At 42.9% G+C, this 19,000-nt stretch overlaps 1 protein-coding gene across 1 annotated transcript in view; it reads left to right on the top strand.

Annotated features, from left to right (window-relative positions):
* DKK2 (dickkopf WNT signaling pathway inhibitor 2) overlaps positions 1 to 18,511 on the top strand; it is a 126,545-nt gene extending 108,034 nt beyond the window's left edge. The window contains exons 3-4 of the mRNA XM_030192518.1: positions 11,863 to 12,009; positions 17,954 to 18,511. Of these exons, the coding sequence (XP_030048378.1) occupies positions 11,863 to 12,009; positions 17,954 to 18,204 (398 nt within the window). The 3' untranslated portion in view covers positions 18,205 to 18,511. The remainder of the gene's footprint in view (positions 1 to 11,862; positions 12,010 to 17,953) is intronic.
* Positions 18,512 to 19,000: the final 489 nt, after the last annotated feature.

Below are 19,000 nucleotides of genomic sequence, written 5' to 3'. Positions count from 1 at the left end.
AGTGAAAGGTCCTTGGTGCTTTGTAGCTTTTACTATATGAGACGTGGGGTAAGGAATAATATATTGTAGAGGAATATATTCGAGTTATTCCCCAAGTTTTCAATGTCATCACTGTGACTCCTGACGCAGGTGCTAGTCACCGAAACATGGCCCGTGTTGGGTCTTTTTGTCAAGGCTCATTCATTAAAGAACTGTGTTCCATTTTTAAAGGCCCGTGGTGCTGTTTTTTTTGTTTGAAAGACTGCAGCATTTTTAATATTATCAAGGATATAATGTAAGTGCACACCTGTTCTGGATCACATGTCACCTCTATGTTTTTTTCTTAACATTTGTATATGTTCTTAATTTAAATATTGTATATGTTATATATATTTTGTTTATGTTTTAATGCTTTTTTAGTTTCATACCCCTGAAGCAGCCCTAATTGTGCGAAACGTGAACCACATTGGGTTTGTTTTAATAAAGTATTTTTTTTTTTGGACTCTGAGTCTGCTCCTGTTCTGGTTTCTTTGTGGTTGCTGTGGATTTGAAGACCCTCTCTGGTGTTGTGTTCTATAGATGGTGGAGCCACCAATAGAAAGTAGTGCAGAGTGTTCTGTGTTGCCTGCAGTGTCTTATGTGGCTGTTTTATTAATCTTTTCAGAAGAGTCCTGTTCCCATTTGGTTTCACCAATCAAAACATCTAAGTTTTATTGGTAATCATGGCTGATCTTAAGAAGCTTTCTCAACATAAATGGTCTTAATCACCCAATAAAGAAGATAACACTGAATTGTTTTACAAAAAAGAATGCTTCTATAATTCTATTACACAGGATTCATATATCTTTTCAAGAGTCTCTTAAACTTAAGGGAGGGTAGATTAAAGCAGCTAAAAGTAACAAATGGGTTGGCTATAATAATATGAAACCTACAAACAGTCACATACATACATACACACACACACACACACACACACACACACAAAATGCAATCCGCTTGGAATACACAAATATGTGTGATTCTTGATTTCTGACTACTAAAAATTAGGAGTGAAAGCTCCTCAGGACTAAGAGATAAAGTTTTAGCATAATGATTACTGCCAAATAACACCCTCTTCATTTAATTCCATCACAGGGGCTAATCACAATGTTACCATTAAAGGTGATCAAAATGCAAAGTGCTCCAAATAATTAATAATTTATAATACAAAAATTTGTTCAACAATGCCACTCATATTGAAGAAATCAGATGTACTCAGAAATATATTAATAAAATTCCACTTAGCTTAGGGCATAAGAACAAGGATTCATACAGTAGTAAAAATTGGCTACATATGCAGACAATATGTTGAATGTGTTGGGAATAACTGCATAGTGGTTTTATTGAACCAATTGTGTACAGAAGCCTTAGTATGGGTAGAGAAAGGAGGAAAGGAGGAAAGGAAGGGATTGTTTTGATTATGTTTAAGGAGTTTGGAATCTTTCAGAAGTTCTGTTGCTGTACTGAAGGCAGGGAATATTGTAGCACCTCTTAGAAAAATTAAGGCCTGATTAGGGCACACTACAAATGCTACTGCACTTTTTGAAAGACCCCCTCAATACGCTAGAGCTCCATCTTGTTGAAAAATAAATTCAGAAAGATTTCTTGCTTGCTCATGAGGACGTGGAGGGGCATAATCGAAAGGGACGTCCTTGTTTCGATTTGGACATTCTCGCAGAACGTCCTGATCCAGGGGTGGGGAAACCTGTATTTTCAAAACAAGATGGACGTCCATCTTTTGTTTCGATAATACGGTCAGGGACGTCCAAATCCTTAAATTTGGTTGCCTCTAGACTTGGTCGTTTCTGATTTTTGGCGATAATCGAAACCAAGGACGTCCATCTCAGAAACGACCAAATGCAAGCCATTTGGTCATGGGAGGAGCCAGCATTTCTAGTGCATTGGTCCCCCTGACATGCCAGGACACCAACCGGGCATCCTAGGGGGCACTGCAGTGGACTTCATAAATTGCTACCAGGTACATAGCTCCCTTACCTTGTGTGCTGAGTCCCCCAACCCCCCCCCCCAAACTCACTATCCACAACTGTACACCACTACCATCGCCCTTACGGGTGAAGGGGGGCACCTAGATGTGGGTACAGTGGGTTTGTGGTGGGTTTTGGAGAGCTCGCTGTTTCCTCCACAAACGTAACAGGTAGGGGGGGGATGGGTCTGGGTCTGCCTGCCTGAGGTGCACTGCACCCACTAAAACTGCTCCAGGGACCTGCATACTGCTGTGATGGACCTGAGTATGACATCTGAGGCTGGCATACAGGCTTTTTGAGGGTGGGAGGGAGTTAGTGACCACTGGGGAAGTAAGGGGACGTCAATCCCGATTCTCTCCGGTGGTCATCTGGTCAGTTTGGGTACCTTTTTGTGCCTTGGTCGTAAGGAAAACACGACCAGGTAAAGTCGTCCAAGTTTTCGTCAGGGACGTCCTTGTTTCTTTCAGTTATGGGTTGAGGATGTCCATGTGTTAGGCACGCCCAAGTCCCGCCTTTGCTATGCCTCTGACATGCCCCCTTGAACTTTGGCCGTCCCTGTGACGGAAAGCAGTTAGGGACGTCCAAAATGGGCTTTCAATTATACCGATTTGGATGACCCTGTGAGAAGGACGTCCATCTTCCGATTTATGTCAAAAGATGGGTGTCCTTCTCTTTCGAAAATGAGCCCAATAAGAAGTCCATACTTCTTATGTCTTCATGAGCAAGCAAGAAATCTTTCTGAATTCTCATTTCATCTGGGACATACACAGATCTTAGTAGACAGAACAGCCCACAGCTTTTCCCAGCTGAAACGGTGCCAGTGACATTAGAGCTATAAAATATTACAAAGAGCTCTGCCTTATCTTGAATCCGTGATGCTTAAGCTGGGAAGCAACTTCAATGAAATTGTTGCTGGATTTTTAAGACGGCAGATTGGCAGTAGCTCAGGGTATTCAGGTGACCATGTTTGTCCAGCAACAGCTGGTGGATAATATTAATACAAGGTCTTCTTTTAGCTTTAGCAAATGCTTATTAGGATTTTGTAGAAAATGCCATTGTAGAACTGAGTGATCTTATTAGCTTATGATGAATCATAGGGGGATAAGTGCTCTACACAAATCATGTGGAAATGACATAATATATCTTCATTATGGCAACAAATGTTCTAGTATGAAATTCAGTTTTAGCAGCATATCGTGTTCTGGTTTTCAGTTAATTGTTTTAAGGCATAAGCAATGTTATAAACGCAAAAATGTGCCTGTAGCAACCTAGGGAGGACACGTCACATTTCCTGTTGTACTGGATGGCATAATTTTCTGCCACCCAATGACTCTGAGGCTGATTGGGTAACCTAATCTGTTCTTTTTTCGAAAGTTCCTGTGTTCTATTTTAAGCAGATTCCCACAGTTAGGAGGCAGCTCTTTAGTTATTTGTTGCTATAGAATGTGTATGTTTTTAATTATAAGTTATATTAAGGTTTTGCTATTTGCTAAGGTTTTGCTCCTAACACTCCTTAACTGCAAATGTTAAAGCATGTTAAATGCAAAACCTCTGTGGTAACTGCTGGAGGCATTTCTAGGTCTTTGGGGAGGGCAGCTATGCTGATAATGTGCATTAACAACATAGTGCTACTACTACTTATCATTTGTGTAGTGCTACTAGACGTACGCAGCGCTTTCTATATTATATGCAGGTATTTTCTCTGGGCCCCTTTTACCAAGTTGCGGAAAAAGGGGGCCTGCGCTGGCATTGGCGCTTGTTTTACACGTGCGCCGAGGCCCCCCATTTACCGCAGCAGGTAAAAGGGAAGTCTCTCTTTCCTGCAGGAAATGGCCATGCGGCAAGTAAAGCCCTTGCCATGCAGCCATTTTGGGGGGGGGACCCTTACCGCCACCCATTGAGGTGGCGGTAAGGGCTTCCGCGCTAACCCAGCAGCGCACAGCACTACTACTACTACTATAAATCATTTCTATAGTGCTACCAGTCGTACACAGCACTTCACAATTGAACATGAAGAAAAGACAGTCCCTGTTCAAAAGAGCCCGATTACTGCTGGATATGATGGTGCGCTAAAGGTGGGAAGTACCACTGGACTGCTGCAGTAGCCTGGCAGTACTTCCTGTTTAGCGAGTGGTAAGCCCGCTTTGGGCTTACCTCCGTTTAGTAATAGGGGCCCTCTGTCCCTAATGGGATCACAATCTAAGGTGGGTTTTGCTTTGTTTTGTCTTTTGTACAAGGGGCCAAAGAGGGTGAAGTGACTTTCCCAGGATCACAAGGAGCTGCAGTGGGAATTGAACCCAGTTCGACATCTCAGCGCACTGCACTAACCATTAGACAAGAGAACAACATGGTAGATAACATGAAATGCAGTTACACCTCTTGAAGTTAATGCGCCAGGGGCATAGCCAGACAACAAATTTTGGGTGGGCCTAGGCAAGAAGTGGGTGGGCACCAAGTGTTCTCCCCCCTTCCAACCACCACCCAAAATATATTTCAGCTGGTGGGAAAATGCTTCTTTCCACCTTGGCAGTATGCAGCAGGCATGTGCTGAAAACTGAGTGTGTGCAGGTGCCAGTATCGTGGCGAGTAGCATTTTTATTACCATCAGGGGGCAGTCTTCAGCTGGCCAAGCTTGAGATCCCCATCAGCTACCGCTAAATGTGTGCTGCTGTTGGGTGGGCCTGAGCACTAAATGGGTGGGCCCCGGCCCATCCAGGCCCACCTGTGGCTACGCCACTGTAATGCGCAGTAAGAACCTCTGCATTCCACACTAACTAATGGTGATTTCTACATTATGGGGGTATTTCTATAAGGAGGATACCAAGATTTACTATGTAAATAACCAGAATATCAGCATTTTCATGCATATGTACAGGGCTTAATAATTTGTAGGTACAAAAGGAAGTAGAACTGTGGAGCCGGGGGTGGGGGCGGAGCAGCAGCAACAGGAAAAGAGGGACTAAATTAGGGACTAAATTAGAGAGTAAAGTGACTGTTCTCTGCTGCTCCAGGATCACCCCATCCTCTTCTGCTTCCTGAAGGCTTCTTGGATGGGATGTACTGGAGCAGAAGTAGAAAAAGTGGGAAAATGACCGTGGATTCCAAAGGTAAGACAGTAAGGCCAAATACTTTAAAGAAAATGTATGGATAAAAAGACTCGACAGGGCACCTCAGGAGTCTGTTGATGGAATCTCTCCAATGTAGGTATCTTATAACCATTTGACCGAAACACACAGAGGCATAGCTGGGGGGGGGGGGGGGGCACCAGGGGATTAGCTGCCCCCCCCAAACGGACTTCCACCGGTGCCTATTTTTTACACAATCTGTCGCATTTAAAACACGCGCTGGCACCGGTGGCAGTCTGCTCTCCGCTCCCCCCACACCTTCAACCTGGCTATGCTTCTGGAAACACAGTGCCGTATCGAAGTACTCAGGCTGTCCGTCTTATCTCTGGAATCCATGGTTTTCCCACTTTTTCTACTGCTGTGGCATCTCATGGGATCTTACTTCACCACTTTGGTGGATTTCTACTGGATGTACTGGAGCAGAACACCCTTGCTGCTCTGGAGTCCGAAAAGAAGTGATAGAACTGCGTTCTAGGTTGTTCCCCCAGAAATTAAGCCCTGCATATGTGCAAGAATATAAGAATAGCCAAACTGGGTCATAACAATGGTCCTTCTAGCCCAGTATTCAGTTTCCAGCAGTGGCCAATTCAGGTCACAAGAACCTGGCAGAAACCCAGATAGCAGCAACATTCCACGCTACCAATCCCAGAGCAAGTAGTTGCTTCCCCCATGTCTCTCTCAATAGCAGTCTATGGACTTTTCCTCCAGAAACTTGTCCAACCCCTTTTTAAACCCAGATACACTAACCACTGTTACTACACCCTCTGGCAATCAGTTCCAGAGCTTAACTTTTTGTTGATTGAAAAAAATATTTCCTCCTCTTTGTTTTAAAAGTGCTTCCATGTAACTTCATTGAGTGTCCCCTAGTATTTGTAATTTTTGAGAGAGTAAAAAATTGATTCACTTCTACTCGTTCTACACCACTCAGGAGCCTAAATGTGATGGTGGACATTCATATGGGTGGAGTTTGGGTGGGGCATACATTTATGCACATAGATTATATAATTCTATACACCTGTTCCTTAGCGATCTAGCTGCAACCATTATATCAGCTCTATGGCTTATAAGTTATTGTGCTTAGAATATGGGTGTGTTCTTGGCATATTCCAATGGTGTTGTATACAGAAAAGTAGAGGCCTACCTTTCTTTATAGAATAATCTCCAAGGTGCAGTTTAAGTGACTAAGTGTAGATGTCCCTTTATAAAACTACCCTGTATCTCTTTAATGTGTTAATTAGCATGTACTAAGAGTTAATACAATAACACACATCCCCCCCCCCAACATAGCTAATAGGCCCTTAAATGAACTTTAGTTTGTAGCTGCAGTCTATTCATTTTAAAACACATTCTGAGTTTACTGGAACGCTAACACAGAATACTACTAGATAGTTTTATGCCTGCTTAGAATTATATTTTTAACTGAATAAAATTCATCGAAACATGATTCTTCTATAGTTTGGTTTAATCTGGTATATTCAGAGTTAATATATCTCCTACCAGTGGCATAGCCAGATGGCTGATTTTTGGGGGAAACTTGAGCCCAAAGTGGCTGGGCACCACATCTTCTCCCCACCATCTGTCCTCCCCCAATATCCTGTACCCCCCCATCCAAATGCAAAATATAAATAACTGAGCTGGCAGGATCCCCAAGCCCCTCCCCGCTGAAGACCTCCTCCTCCTATAGTTGAACAGTCAGAACTCTCCAAGCTCAGCAGCCATGTCCCCGATGTGCTGCCACCCCCATGCATGCTCAGGTTTTGGCTCAGGGACATCTCCACTGCCTACAGTGCTTAGAGAGTTCTGGCTACTAGACCAAAAGAAAAAGAGGTGGTCTTCAGCTGGTGGGGCTTGGGCATAGCCAACAGCCCCAGCAAGAGAGATGGCTGGAGTGTTTTGAGCCCACCAAGATATGCCATTGCCTCCTACATATATATATATATATATATAGCATACAATCTATTTTCCTCTTTTTTAATCTTGCCAGATACTTAGACCTGGATTGGCCATTGATGAAAATAGGATGCTGGGCTTGATGGGCCTTCGCTGTGTTCCAGTACAGCAATACTTGTGCACTTATATAAAATGCTTGCTGCCAGGTCTGGATATTGACCCAAATAAAAATCCATTATGATTAAACAATTTGGGAAAGAAAACCTGATATGGATACTACCCTATATTTCTTAGAACATCTGGCCGAAGAACCAGGTCTTCTCCTAAAAATCTGATTGCCAGAACTAAAATGAATCTCTCTTGGCAGGCTGTTTCTAAGTCTAGGACACATACTAAAAACAACTTGTGGTTGGACAGACCAATTTAATCTCCTATGATAGATTAACAGCAGTCCATCAGCTACAGAATATAGGAACAACAAAGAGACATGATCAAAGGTACATTGGTATCTTACTAGTTGTTTGGTATCTTTCTATTTACAACCTTGAAAGCAAGGATCAGGGTCAGATGATATTAAATAGGCATCTACTGCAATGAATAAAGAATTGGAAAGACACTTGTTCTCTGACTGAACCCTGCAAACATAATAATCACTATAATTTGAAGTAATTGTAGACACTTCAAAGACTTATGTGGCAAACTCACCAGCACAGAACTGAAGTAGTCCAGTTGACAGAAAATCCAAGTATGATTTACGATCAAGGCAGGATTAAGTCATAGACAAACTAAAGAATGTTTAGGAGGGGCCCTCCTCAGATATGTTAATTCAGTGGCTCCCAAGGTAGATCTTTGTCCTGTTAAATTGGCAGCTGGCAAGAAGAAGAGTTAAGAGGAGTAAACCCTAACTCTGTTATCCCTAACCACTCTGTACTGTCCTTCATTTGGCAAGAGGAGCTGGTAAGCATTGATTCTTGCCTGCTGGTTCCTCATTTGCTGGTTTTCCTTTAAGTCAGAATCATAGGGGTAAGGGGGCATTTTGGGGATTTTTAAAATGCAGTTATATTTTGATTGAGTAGGGGCATAAATTGCTTCTTTGCATAGGGCCCACCAAAAGGTTAATCTTTCCCTTCTGAAAGTGCCAAAGCTTGTCAATCCCAAAATGACTGAAGGTAGTATACTGTGCTCAGCTGAACAAATCCAAATGTTCTTTGAGTCACGGATTTGATCTGGGGGGGTCAATTATGAATTCTGAATGTAAAAGGACACCCAGGCTTCAACTCTGTACACGAAAAGGGATGACAGTAGATTCTAAATTTATATTTGAGGTCATCTCTATCAATTCCTGATGACTGAACCACAAAAATACAAACCTTCATTGGCAGATGTTTGTCATATAGGGGATAATTTTGTAAACATATCCCACATGCTTAACCAAAGGAAAATTATGTCAAACAAATCTGACTGAATTCTTTGACTGGCTGAACCAAAAAATTGGATCAAGGGCATGCGTTGGAAGTAGTCTATTTGGATTTCAGCAAAGCCTTTGACAGTTGCTCATAGGAGGATCATGAACAAATTGAGCAGGCTGAAACCAGGACCCAATGTGGTGAACTGGATTAGAAATTGGTTGATCGACAGACATCAGAGGGTGGTGGTAAAAGGCCAGTGGGGGAGGGTCTAAAGGATCAGTATTGGGTCGGATTCTATTCTATACATTTGTGAATGACATTGAACAAGAGTTAGAAGGAAAAGTTTGCATTTTTTTGGATGGCAAAGAGAATTTCAACAGAGTGGACATCCCAAAGGGAGTGGACAACATGAGAAGTGATCTAAACAATTAGAAGAATGGTCTAATTTTGGCAGTTAAACTTTAATGTGAAGAAATGCAATGCTGGGCAGTACTTAACTGCATTGTACACCAGTAGTTTAGTGCTTTTCAATAAGTTAATCAAAAATTAACTTATTGAAAAATTTAAATAAGTTATTCAAAAATAGTTGGTAGTTGCCCAGTAGTTTAACTATACTTGAAGTAGTTAACAACAAAAAATCTCACAGTGGCAATAGAATGGCTATTTAGTTATTCAGAACAAATTTTAATGGCACAACGATACTCTCTTAGTAACGATAACTTTGAGAAACTGTTTTTTCTGCAGTATAAACTGATGTGACATGTTGAGAATTCTGAGATTTTAAACATAAAGCAGAACAGTCATAAAGTATTTAGCATTAGCTAATTAGTGATTTGCTCAGAATGTATCAGTTCTGTTTTAAAACATTAAACACAAAAGTGCAATGGTTGTGCAAACAAATCTTTTTCAGAGATGGGGTAGCACTGAAGGTCACAAACTAAGATTGCAGGGTGGTAGAAATTTTGTTTTTAATAGAAAGGTCAATGGATGCCTGCAGTGCCCTCACGGTATAGGTTGTAAAGATCAAAATGGTGACAGAATTCAAGAATGCATAGGATAAACCCAGAGGATCCCTACATAGAGAATGGAATCAAATTCAAACAAAACTTAAATGAATTCATTGCTAGAGTAGGCTTCGACAGACTTCCCTGTGGTTGGGAAGTAAGGCCTGTATTGGACAGACTTCGACTTTCTGGGTCCTGTAAATGGAAAAAAAAAAACACATCAGGACCGAGGCTGAACTGGGCTATGACAGCATCTCCAATAGTTGGGAAGTAAAACCTTTGCTGGGCAGACTTCTACGGTCTGTGCTCCAAAAATGAAAAAGAAAAATCTGGATTAAGTATGTTTATGTCACCTTCATTACATATTCTATGACTGCAGGTGCTCTGTATCTCTGTGGGGAAGGGAAGATATCATAAGGTTGATATTAGTGAATAAATGATTCTAGTTAGCAGTGGAGGAGGGGAAGACATCATAAGGTTGAAATTAATGGTATTACAGTGCTATGTTCAAAGATTGCATAATTTAAGTACCTACATGGGATTGGTGAGGTGACGAGTTGCCGGCTTCCCTGTTTACAATGCTAGTGTTTCATCATGAAGAAGTGTAAACTGAGCAGAGTGCCAGATACAACTCTGGCTGCCTTATTAAGCAGATTAAATGGACTGTACAGGACTTTATCTGCCAACATTTACTGTGTTACTATCTTACTATGTTACTGTAAGTGGAAAATGGCTCCTATATTTCACGACCAAATATCCGCAAATAAGTGTATGTGCCAACAAGATGGCATATACTTCTATCTGCTCTGTGCCCGGGCATTTCCAGAGGCAGAGAATAGACTAAGTTGATGAATTGTGATGTCCTTGTATATTGTATACAATTTGTGTGTAAAAGTATAGAGTAGATGCATTTACATCTCCTTTGGAACAGGTGTAAATCTGTGCTAGGGAATAGGAATAGGACTGAAAGTAAGGGAGGAGTGTGATGTGCATAGTTTTAGAGCACTTCTGGCATTGCTTGTTGAGAAGGGGGAAGGGTGGGAAAGGTTGCTGAAACACTTTAGTTCATGTAATGATGCCCCAGGCACTACTACAGTTACTTCCAGTACTGTTTAGGAACCTATTTTATAAAGGCACATGGGTGCCTATGTTGCCCTTATAAAATACTGAAATCCCCCCAATGAAATGAAATATATATATATATATATATATATATATATATATATATATATATATATATATATATATATAATCATCTGATATCCAGTTGGTGGCGGTCAGCCTTTTTATGTCCACCACTGACTGTGTTCCCGGATATTCGATGCCAGACCATGTCTGGGCACCATCAGCTTATGTGGTTAAGTGCAACATTCAGCCTTTGACTGCATAAGTTGAACTGCTATTTATGTGGCCCGAATTAACAGTTATCTTATGAGGTCAAGGGCAGAATATCAGCATTTAACCACATAAGTGCCAACTCCGCCCCTGGAACGCCCATAAATTCGCCGGTTTTGGCACAAGCACTAACTGCAAATATTCAGCTGTGCTAACAGGTTAAACGCCGCTGAATATTGGTGGTTAGCCAAAGACAAGCCGTTCTTAAAAATAGAAGGCCATCAAATGAGGACAGGGACCACCCTATTCATTCAAGTGGACGAACCCAGTCCTGTAAACTCACATACTCTGCATAGGTCCAAATGAACTATTTGAGAATAAAAGAACATAAGCATCGCCTTGCTAGGACTGTCTGAGGACTTGCATTGAATATCTGGGTTAGACCAGACTGCCGCTGGCTGCTCATACTTATGTGGGTCTCAGTCGATATTGAGCCAGGACCTGCATAAGTGCCTCGGTCAGTTTCTCTCCCCCTCCTCCCACCACCAATGCAGAAACCCTCTTCCCGAACCCCCTTCTGAGTCTAACTCTCCTCCTGAACCCTCCCCCTAAGATCAACCCCCCACCTAGGTCGACCTCTCCTGAGACAGACCCCCCCAGTGTTATAGTAGGGGTATCCCAAGCAGGAGTGATCGCCACTCCTATGTTAAGCGGCATCTCATATGCTACCTCTAGAAGACAGCCTCTCCTGTCTGCTTAAATCATTATAGATATCATGCACTATGAACTGTAAGTAGAATGTATATGGATAACATAGAGCTGAAGCAAGGATGTACAGAACGTGCTTGTTTATAGTACCTAATAATGAAAATAATCTTTTTGCAGTTCATGTTCAGGCAAGATTCATCCTTGAAGCATATTTGAGTATGACTGTGATGGGACCAGGATTCTAATCAAATCATATGTTCCAAACTCATTGAGTTGGCAATCAAATCAGAACTAATGCTGGTTTACTTGTGTCCAAAATGAATCCATATTCTATGCCCTAAAACAATGCTTCCAGTTTGTGATGGTCTGTTTATCTTTCTTGAGACAGGTATTTGCATACCACTGACGGAAAGCATCCTGACTGCTCACATCCCAGCTCTAGAAGGTCATACCAAAAAAAATGGACAGCTTTCTGACAAAGACTTGGGTTGGCAAAATCTGGGGAGACACCACTCAAAACTGGGACATGTAAAAGGTAAATCTAATTTTTATGGCTCAATCAGTTTTAATGTCAACAACAATATACAGTGTGTGCAGTATAAAAGTTCAAAATAGGTTAACAAACATTTGAAAATATTTATTGTGACAGTTCCTAACTCCTCCTTCCTTTCCCAAGTCAAGCAATGATACTAAACAGTGAACATCCTAACTAAGAGGTCCTTTTATTAAGGTGCGCTGAAACATGACTTGCAGTAGTGTAGGCGCAGATTTTGGGTGCTTGTCGATCCATTTTTCAGCACGCCTGTAAAAAAGCCCTTTTTTATTTTTGCTGAAAATGGACGTGCGGCAAAATCAAAATTGCCGTGCATCCATTTTGGGTCAACGACTTTACCGCCAACCACTGACCTAGCGGTAAAGTCTCACACGGTAACTGGGCGCTAATGACCTACTCACGCCACATGCCATTTGGCACGTGTCCAATACGTGCGTCTGAAAATAAAAATTATTTTTCAGCCGCGCACATTGGACACATGCCAAAAATGAAATTAACACAAGAGCCACGTGGTAACTCCATTTTGGTGAGCATTGGGCACACGTAGAGCTGTACGTGGATTAGTAAAAGGGACCCTAAGCAAACATTACAAATTGGCTATGTGCAGCAGTCAAGACATCAATGAAAGGAAAATGGAGTCCAACCAATAGAAAACAAAATATTCTTCATACTAGGTCCCCTCTATCCTACCCTATCTCCAAATAACAGTTGAATTTTAATCTTATTCAAATCAGTATCTCACATGGAAGGGCATTTTCGATATAACCTTTAAATTGAAATTTGGATGTTTTACTCAAAACATCTCAAATTCAAGTAGCGAATATAGCGATTTTCAAAACAAAAACATTTATCTTTTTCTTTTGCAATGGCCATTTGCTAGATGTTTTTGTGCTCAGCGTGTTTATCTTTTTGGACCAAAATGCACAAAATCAAGCCATTGAGATGCATGAGGAGCCAGCATTCTTAGTAGACTGGCCACACAGACATCCCAGCAGAGCACTGGGACACCCTAGAGGGCACAGCAGTAGACTTCACATAAAAAGTCCCAGGTGCACATCTCACTGTTACCCACTTATCTCGTATGGTGAGCCCTTCAAAACACACCAAAAACCTACTGTTCCCAACTATACACCACTATAATAGCCTTTATGGCTGCAGGTGTCACCTATATGTGGATACAGTGGGTTTTTGGTGATAATGGAAAAAAGAAGGACGACCATGACGAGCATTTGGTCGACTTTACTTGGTCCATTTTTTTTTCACGACCAAGCCTCAAAAAGGTGCCCAAACTGACCAGATGACCACCAGAGGGAATCGGGGATGACCTCCCCTTACTCCCCCAGTGGTCACTAACCCCCTCCCACCCTAAAAAAAATTAAAAATTTTTTTGCCAGCCTCTATGCCAGCCTCAAATGTCATATCCAGGTCCATGACAGCAGTATGCAGGTCCCTGGAGCAGTTTTAGTGGGTACGGCAGTGCACTTCAGGCAGGCGGACCCAGGCCCCCCCCCCCACCTGTTAAAACTTGTGCTGGTAAATGTGAGCCCTTCAAAACCCACCTGAAACTCACTTTACCCACATGTAGGTGCCCCCTTCACCCCTTAGAGCTATGGTAGTGGTGTACAGTTGTGGGGAGTGGGTTTTGGGGGGGGGGGGGTTGGGGGGCTCAGCACCCAAGGTAAGGGAGCTATGCACCTGGGAGCAATTTGTGAAGTCCACTGCAGTGCCCCCTACGGTACCCGGTTGGTGTCCTGGGATGTCAGGGGGACCAGTGCACTATGAATGCCTTGGATTTGGTCGTTTTTGAGATGGGCGTCTTCGGTTTCCATTATGGACGAAAACCGGGGACGACCATCTCTATGGTCGACCATCTCAACATTTAGGTCGACCATCTCTAAGGCCAACCTAAATGTTGAGATTTGGGCGTCCCCGGCCGTATTATTGAAATGAAAGATGGACGCCCATCTTGTTTCGATAATAGCGCTTTCCCTGCCGTTTTCCCGGGACGTCTTTGGATATGGGCGCCCTTAGAGATGGTCATCTTTGTTCGATTATGCCCCTCCATGGGACCCTTTTACTAAACTGTGGTAAATTATGCACTCGCACATGTTTAACACAAAAGTCAATGTGTAGTAGTCTTTGTAGTAAATGCAGGGGGTGTGTCCTGCATCTGCCCTGCATTTACAGCACAGGGCAGAGAGTTACTGCAAAGGCACCGTATTACATGCAGTGCCTGATAGAATGGGAGCATCTGTGCTGTCAGGCACTACATGTAATGTGGTGTGGGCCCTCTGAAAATAAATAAATAAATGGAACTCGTGTAGTGGCACACCCTCCCTTTTCTACACATTCTTCTGCGTAATCTCCTTTCTGACATCCAGCAACCAAAATACCCTCCCCAACAGCAGCCCCACCCTGACATCAAAGACCCACCCCTCTAGATCCCTACCCTACCCCCAATCCCCTGTGATGTACCTGGTGGCTTCATTGATAGTTCAGGGGTCTCAGGCAGCCCGGTCATTCTCCACTAGAAGGCATCCTTCCATATAAGCAGGGGATGGGTGCCATTGGGGATATTTTTTAGAGATAAGATTGGGGTGTTGCTGGATGTCAGGGAGGGGTTTGTGGGAGTTGCTGTATAATCAGGGAGGAGATTGGAGGGGTTTCTAGATGCTGGGGAGGAATTGAGAGAGGGCTTTCCTGTTGGGGAGGGGATCGAAAGTGCTAGAGGATGTGCCACAGCAGAACTTCACCAGACAACAGTGGTGCTAACAGACTGCCAACAGTGCAGCTGCACATATCACCTCCTCCAGACAGCAGCATCAGCAGTTGTGACAGCTAACGTATGCTAGGGACCCATGCACTGTCACACCCAGTCACTCCTCCGCCCTCCCAAGTCACACCCAGGGCCGCCGAGAGACTAGGCCGGGCCCAGGGCAAGGCCGCCCCGCCTCTGCCTCCCTCCGTCGCCCCCCCCGCCGCTGCCGCCCCCTGTTGCTCCTCCCGCTGCTACCGCCCCCATTGCCCCCCCCACCGCTGCAGTCCACGGTCTGACCTGCCTGCCTCCAAGGCTCCGGGCCCCCGCTCTTGTCTGATGTAACTTCCGGTTTCCGCGAGGGCAGGACACAGGGAGGGAAGGCCCAAAGAGAGGCGATCTGTGACTGCCACTTCAAATGCAGGGGGCCTGGAGCCGAGGAGGCAGGCAGGTGAGACCGGGAACTGGGCGGCCTGACCCCAGCGCCGGGTCCCCCTTGGAGGCCCGGGCCTGGGGAATTTTGTCCCCCCTGCCCCCCCTCTCGGCGGCCCTGGTCACACCCAACACCCACCCACTCCCATGTTAGGAAGCTCAATGTGCCATCTTTACCACGCTGCTGTTTTTAAAATGGTAGACAGTAGAGCAGACCTGCATTACTTTTATCATGTGGTAAAAGCTACCTTAGCTACTTAATACAGCTCAGTAAAAGGGCACCTAAAAGCACAGAATTGGCTACAAAATATACCCCTAAATTTACTGCTTCTCACCCACCTCCTGCAGGCACACAATTACCCCAAGGAATATGCATGAGTTACATTTGCATAGAAAGAGTCTCCAATATTGGAGCAGGGTTGAGAAGTACTACTTTAGCAACAGAAGCCCTAATCAATTGTATAAATGCTTATTTGACTATTGTGATATGACAAAATACAATGGTGACAATTGCATAGATTGGTGCCTCAGTTTAGATGCTATAGTGCTGTGTGATTAGCGCCAATTCTGTAACGGCACCAAGATTCTGTTGTAGAATATAGTTGGCATATTCTCTTATGCCAATTTATAACATTCTATAAACTACATGTGCAACGGGAAGACATGCCCAATGCTCCCTTGCAGTTAGGCGCCATGGTACTTAGGCACTACCTTCTAGAATAGCACCTAGTGAATGTAGGCAACTGTCAACTAATGGTGCCTTTGACACATGTAAGTGGCATGTACCTCTAGGCGTCAGCTTATAAAATTGCCTTCAATATTGTGAAAAGGGTCCACTGCTTTCCAGCAAGGTGGAGCCGTCCACCAGCCATTTTTCCAGATCTCACTACAATTTCAGACAGTGACTAGGTCAAACGAATTTTATTATCAAGCCAATAACAGCTATCACAAACTTCAGTATATAGGTTAACCCCAAACAAACAGGTTCCAACCACATAGGTTTCCAGTAAAGCAGGTAAATAAGTCAGGCTTCCAATAAAGCAAGTGAATAAAGCAGGCTTCCAAATAAGTCAGGCTTCCAATAAAGCAGATAAAGGAAGCAGGTTTCCAAATACATCAGGCTTTCAATAAAGCAGGTTTCCAAATACATCAGGCTTCCAATAAAGTAGGTTACTCTCACCTCCAACACCCTTCCAAACCCTCAGGAGCTGGCCATCCCTGCCTTGGAACTCTCCCACTCCATAGAGACTTCTCCCCCCACCTGGGATTCCTCTCCACTCTGATCTACCCCTCCTTCCATATAATCCATATAATAATCTTCTTCCCTCTCCATGGGCCCCTCTCTATTCCAGCTGGGCTGCATGGTATATTGATTGCATATCCAGGGGAACTGAGCTTCTTCCCTCCGCCTCCCCCTAGTGGGGGACGAAATTACTGGCCAGCCTGGCTATCCCCGTGGCTCCCTCTGCTGGAGCTGGGAATCCATTCCCTTGTTTCCAGATTACTCTCTGCCTACCTCTTTGCAGTGGCTTCTGGTACTTGTATTTCAGAGTCTAAATGCTTCATCCTAGCCACCCTGGCAGTAGCCTTGTCACAATATGGTATTTGTGACAAAATTTCTTGCTCATTAATATGTGTTGTGTTTTATTCTTCAAGAAAAATTGTAGGTTGGTATTCTAAACACTCAGAAGTGGTACATGTAATGAATGGACTCATTATTGGAGATTTTCTAGACCAGTGATTAAATAGCACATGCCTATGGTAAAAATATGTACATGCATTTTAAAGATATTTTTCATCAAATAATGAGATAAATTTAATAGAGGTTTATTTAAAAGAGGTGTCTTATTGTGTTTTACTTTATACCATTTCTCTCAAACATATGTTTATCATGGACTCACAACAAAATGATACCAGAATCAAAAAAGCATTAAGGGGCCCTTTTACTAAGCTGGGGTAACAGGGGGCCTGTGCTAGGCCCCCTTCTACTGAAACGGATAAAAGGCTGTCCTTTTTTTTGAAGGAAAATAAATGTTCGTGTGGTAAGTGAAACACTTACCATGTGGCCATTTGGGGAGGGGGGGAGAGCCCTTACCGCCACCCATCGAGATGGCGGTAAGGACTTCCACGATAACCCGGAAGTAACCAGGCAGCGCTGGATGTATTTTTGTAGCACCAGAAATGGCATGCACTACGGGTGGCAACTTCCACCGGGCTCTTGTGATAGTTCCATATTGGAACGTGGTAAGCCCACAGTGGGCTTACCGTCACTTAGTAACGTGGTGACATAGTAAATGGCAGCAGATAAAGACGGTCCATCCAGTCTGCCCAACAAAATAAACTCATTTTACATGGTATGTGCCACTTTAAATGTATACCCGAGTTTGATTTGTCCCTGCCTTTCTCAGGGCACAGACCGTAAAGGTCTGCCCAGCACTGTTCCTGTACTAAAAACTCTGAAGCTAACATCAAAGCCGCTTAAAATTTACACTCCAGCCCATCCATATCTATTCAGCCTCGATAAGGGTGCAGACCATAGAAGTCCGCCCAGCATTGGTTTTACTCTCCCATTACCGGAGTTGCCACTGAATCTCCGCTAAGATTCCATAAAAGGGCCCCTAAGTTATTCATAAAATACTTGTACCTATTGTAAATTAAAGTTCCTTTCCTCATTGTATACCGCAGTGTGGATACTTTAGTAGCACAAAGTTCAGCAGTATATTGTTCATTTTTTTGTAGGACACGAAGGTGACCCTTGTTTGCGGTCAACAGACTGCATTGATGGCTTCTGCTGCGCTCGCCATTTCTGGACCAAAATTTGCAAGCCTGTTTTGCGTCAGGGTGAAGTATGCACCAAGCAGAGGAAAAAAGGCTCCCATGGGCTGGAAATTTTCCAGAGATGTGACTGCGCTAAAGGATTGTCTTGTAAAGTGTGGAAAGATGCCACATACTCCTCAAAATCAAGACTGCATGTGTGTCAGAAAATCTGAATGAATATTGGAAAACTGTGAATTTGCGTATTTGCATAGCAGCATAATGGAAACATCAGGATTCTGTATGAGAACGGCTTGACTAAAGAGTTTGTGAAACACGAAAATCACCAAAGCTGAATCTGAGGCAAATACATTGGCCACTGGAAGTATTTCATTATGCAGTTTTTAATGTGTAAATAATGTAAAAGTCTGTGAAAGTGTCATTCTATTAAAAGAGAAGTAGAAAATGATATTTACCAGCTAATTAACTGTATTCTTCATGACTTTGTAAAAGACAGATTATATTCAGTTCTAGAGAATACCTTCCCTTCATTTTAATATCTATTAAAATGTATTGAGGTGATAAACTCATTTTTCTATGAAATTATTTTCTGAACACAAAAAGGAGTGCCTTAAAATGATTAAAAAATACTACAGCATCTACAGTAAAGTATTCATATCCATCAGCTTTCTTGTATGATGTTGAAAAGGTTACATTTTAAAACTAACAGGAACTGAGATAAATTGTTTTAGGCAGTCTGCAGCTTATTTCAACAAGACAAATACTCCACACCCTAATATTTTCCACATCATTCTTCACATATGGAGTAATTCTATAAAGTAAGAGCTAACCTGTATGCCTCAGTTATATACTGTAGAGTTCAGAATATTATCATATAGGCAAGTATGTGTACACATGTCTATACATATCAGATATGTGCCTTTACTATTCTGTAAATATGTGCATATCTGCAATAACAATATATGAGAAGAAAAAAAAACACTCAAAGATCTATATGCAATCAATCAAAAA

Source organism: Microcaecilia unicolor, chromosome 2 (assembly GCF_901765095.1).
Source record: "Microcaecilia unicolor chromosome 2, aMicUni1.1, whole genome shotgun sequence".
In the NCBI taxonomy this organism is placed as follows: Eukaryota; Metazoa; Chordata; class Amphibia; order Gymnophiona; family Siphonopidae; genus Microcaecilia; species Microcaecilia unicolor.
The sequence above is the reverse complement of the archived record's forward strand: the minus strand, read 5'-3'. Positions and strand labels throughout refer to the sequence as shown.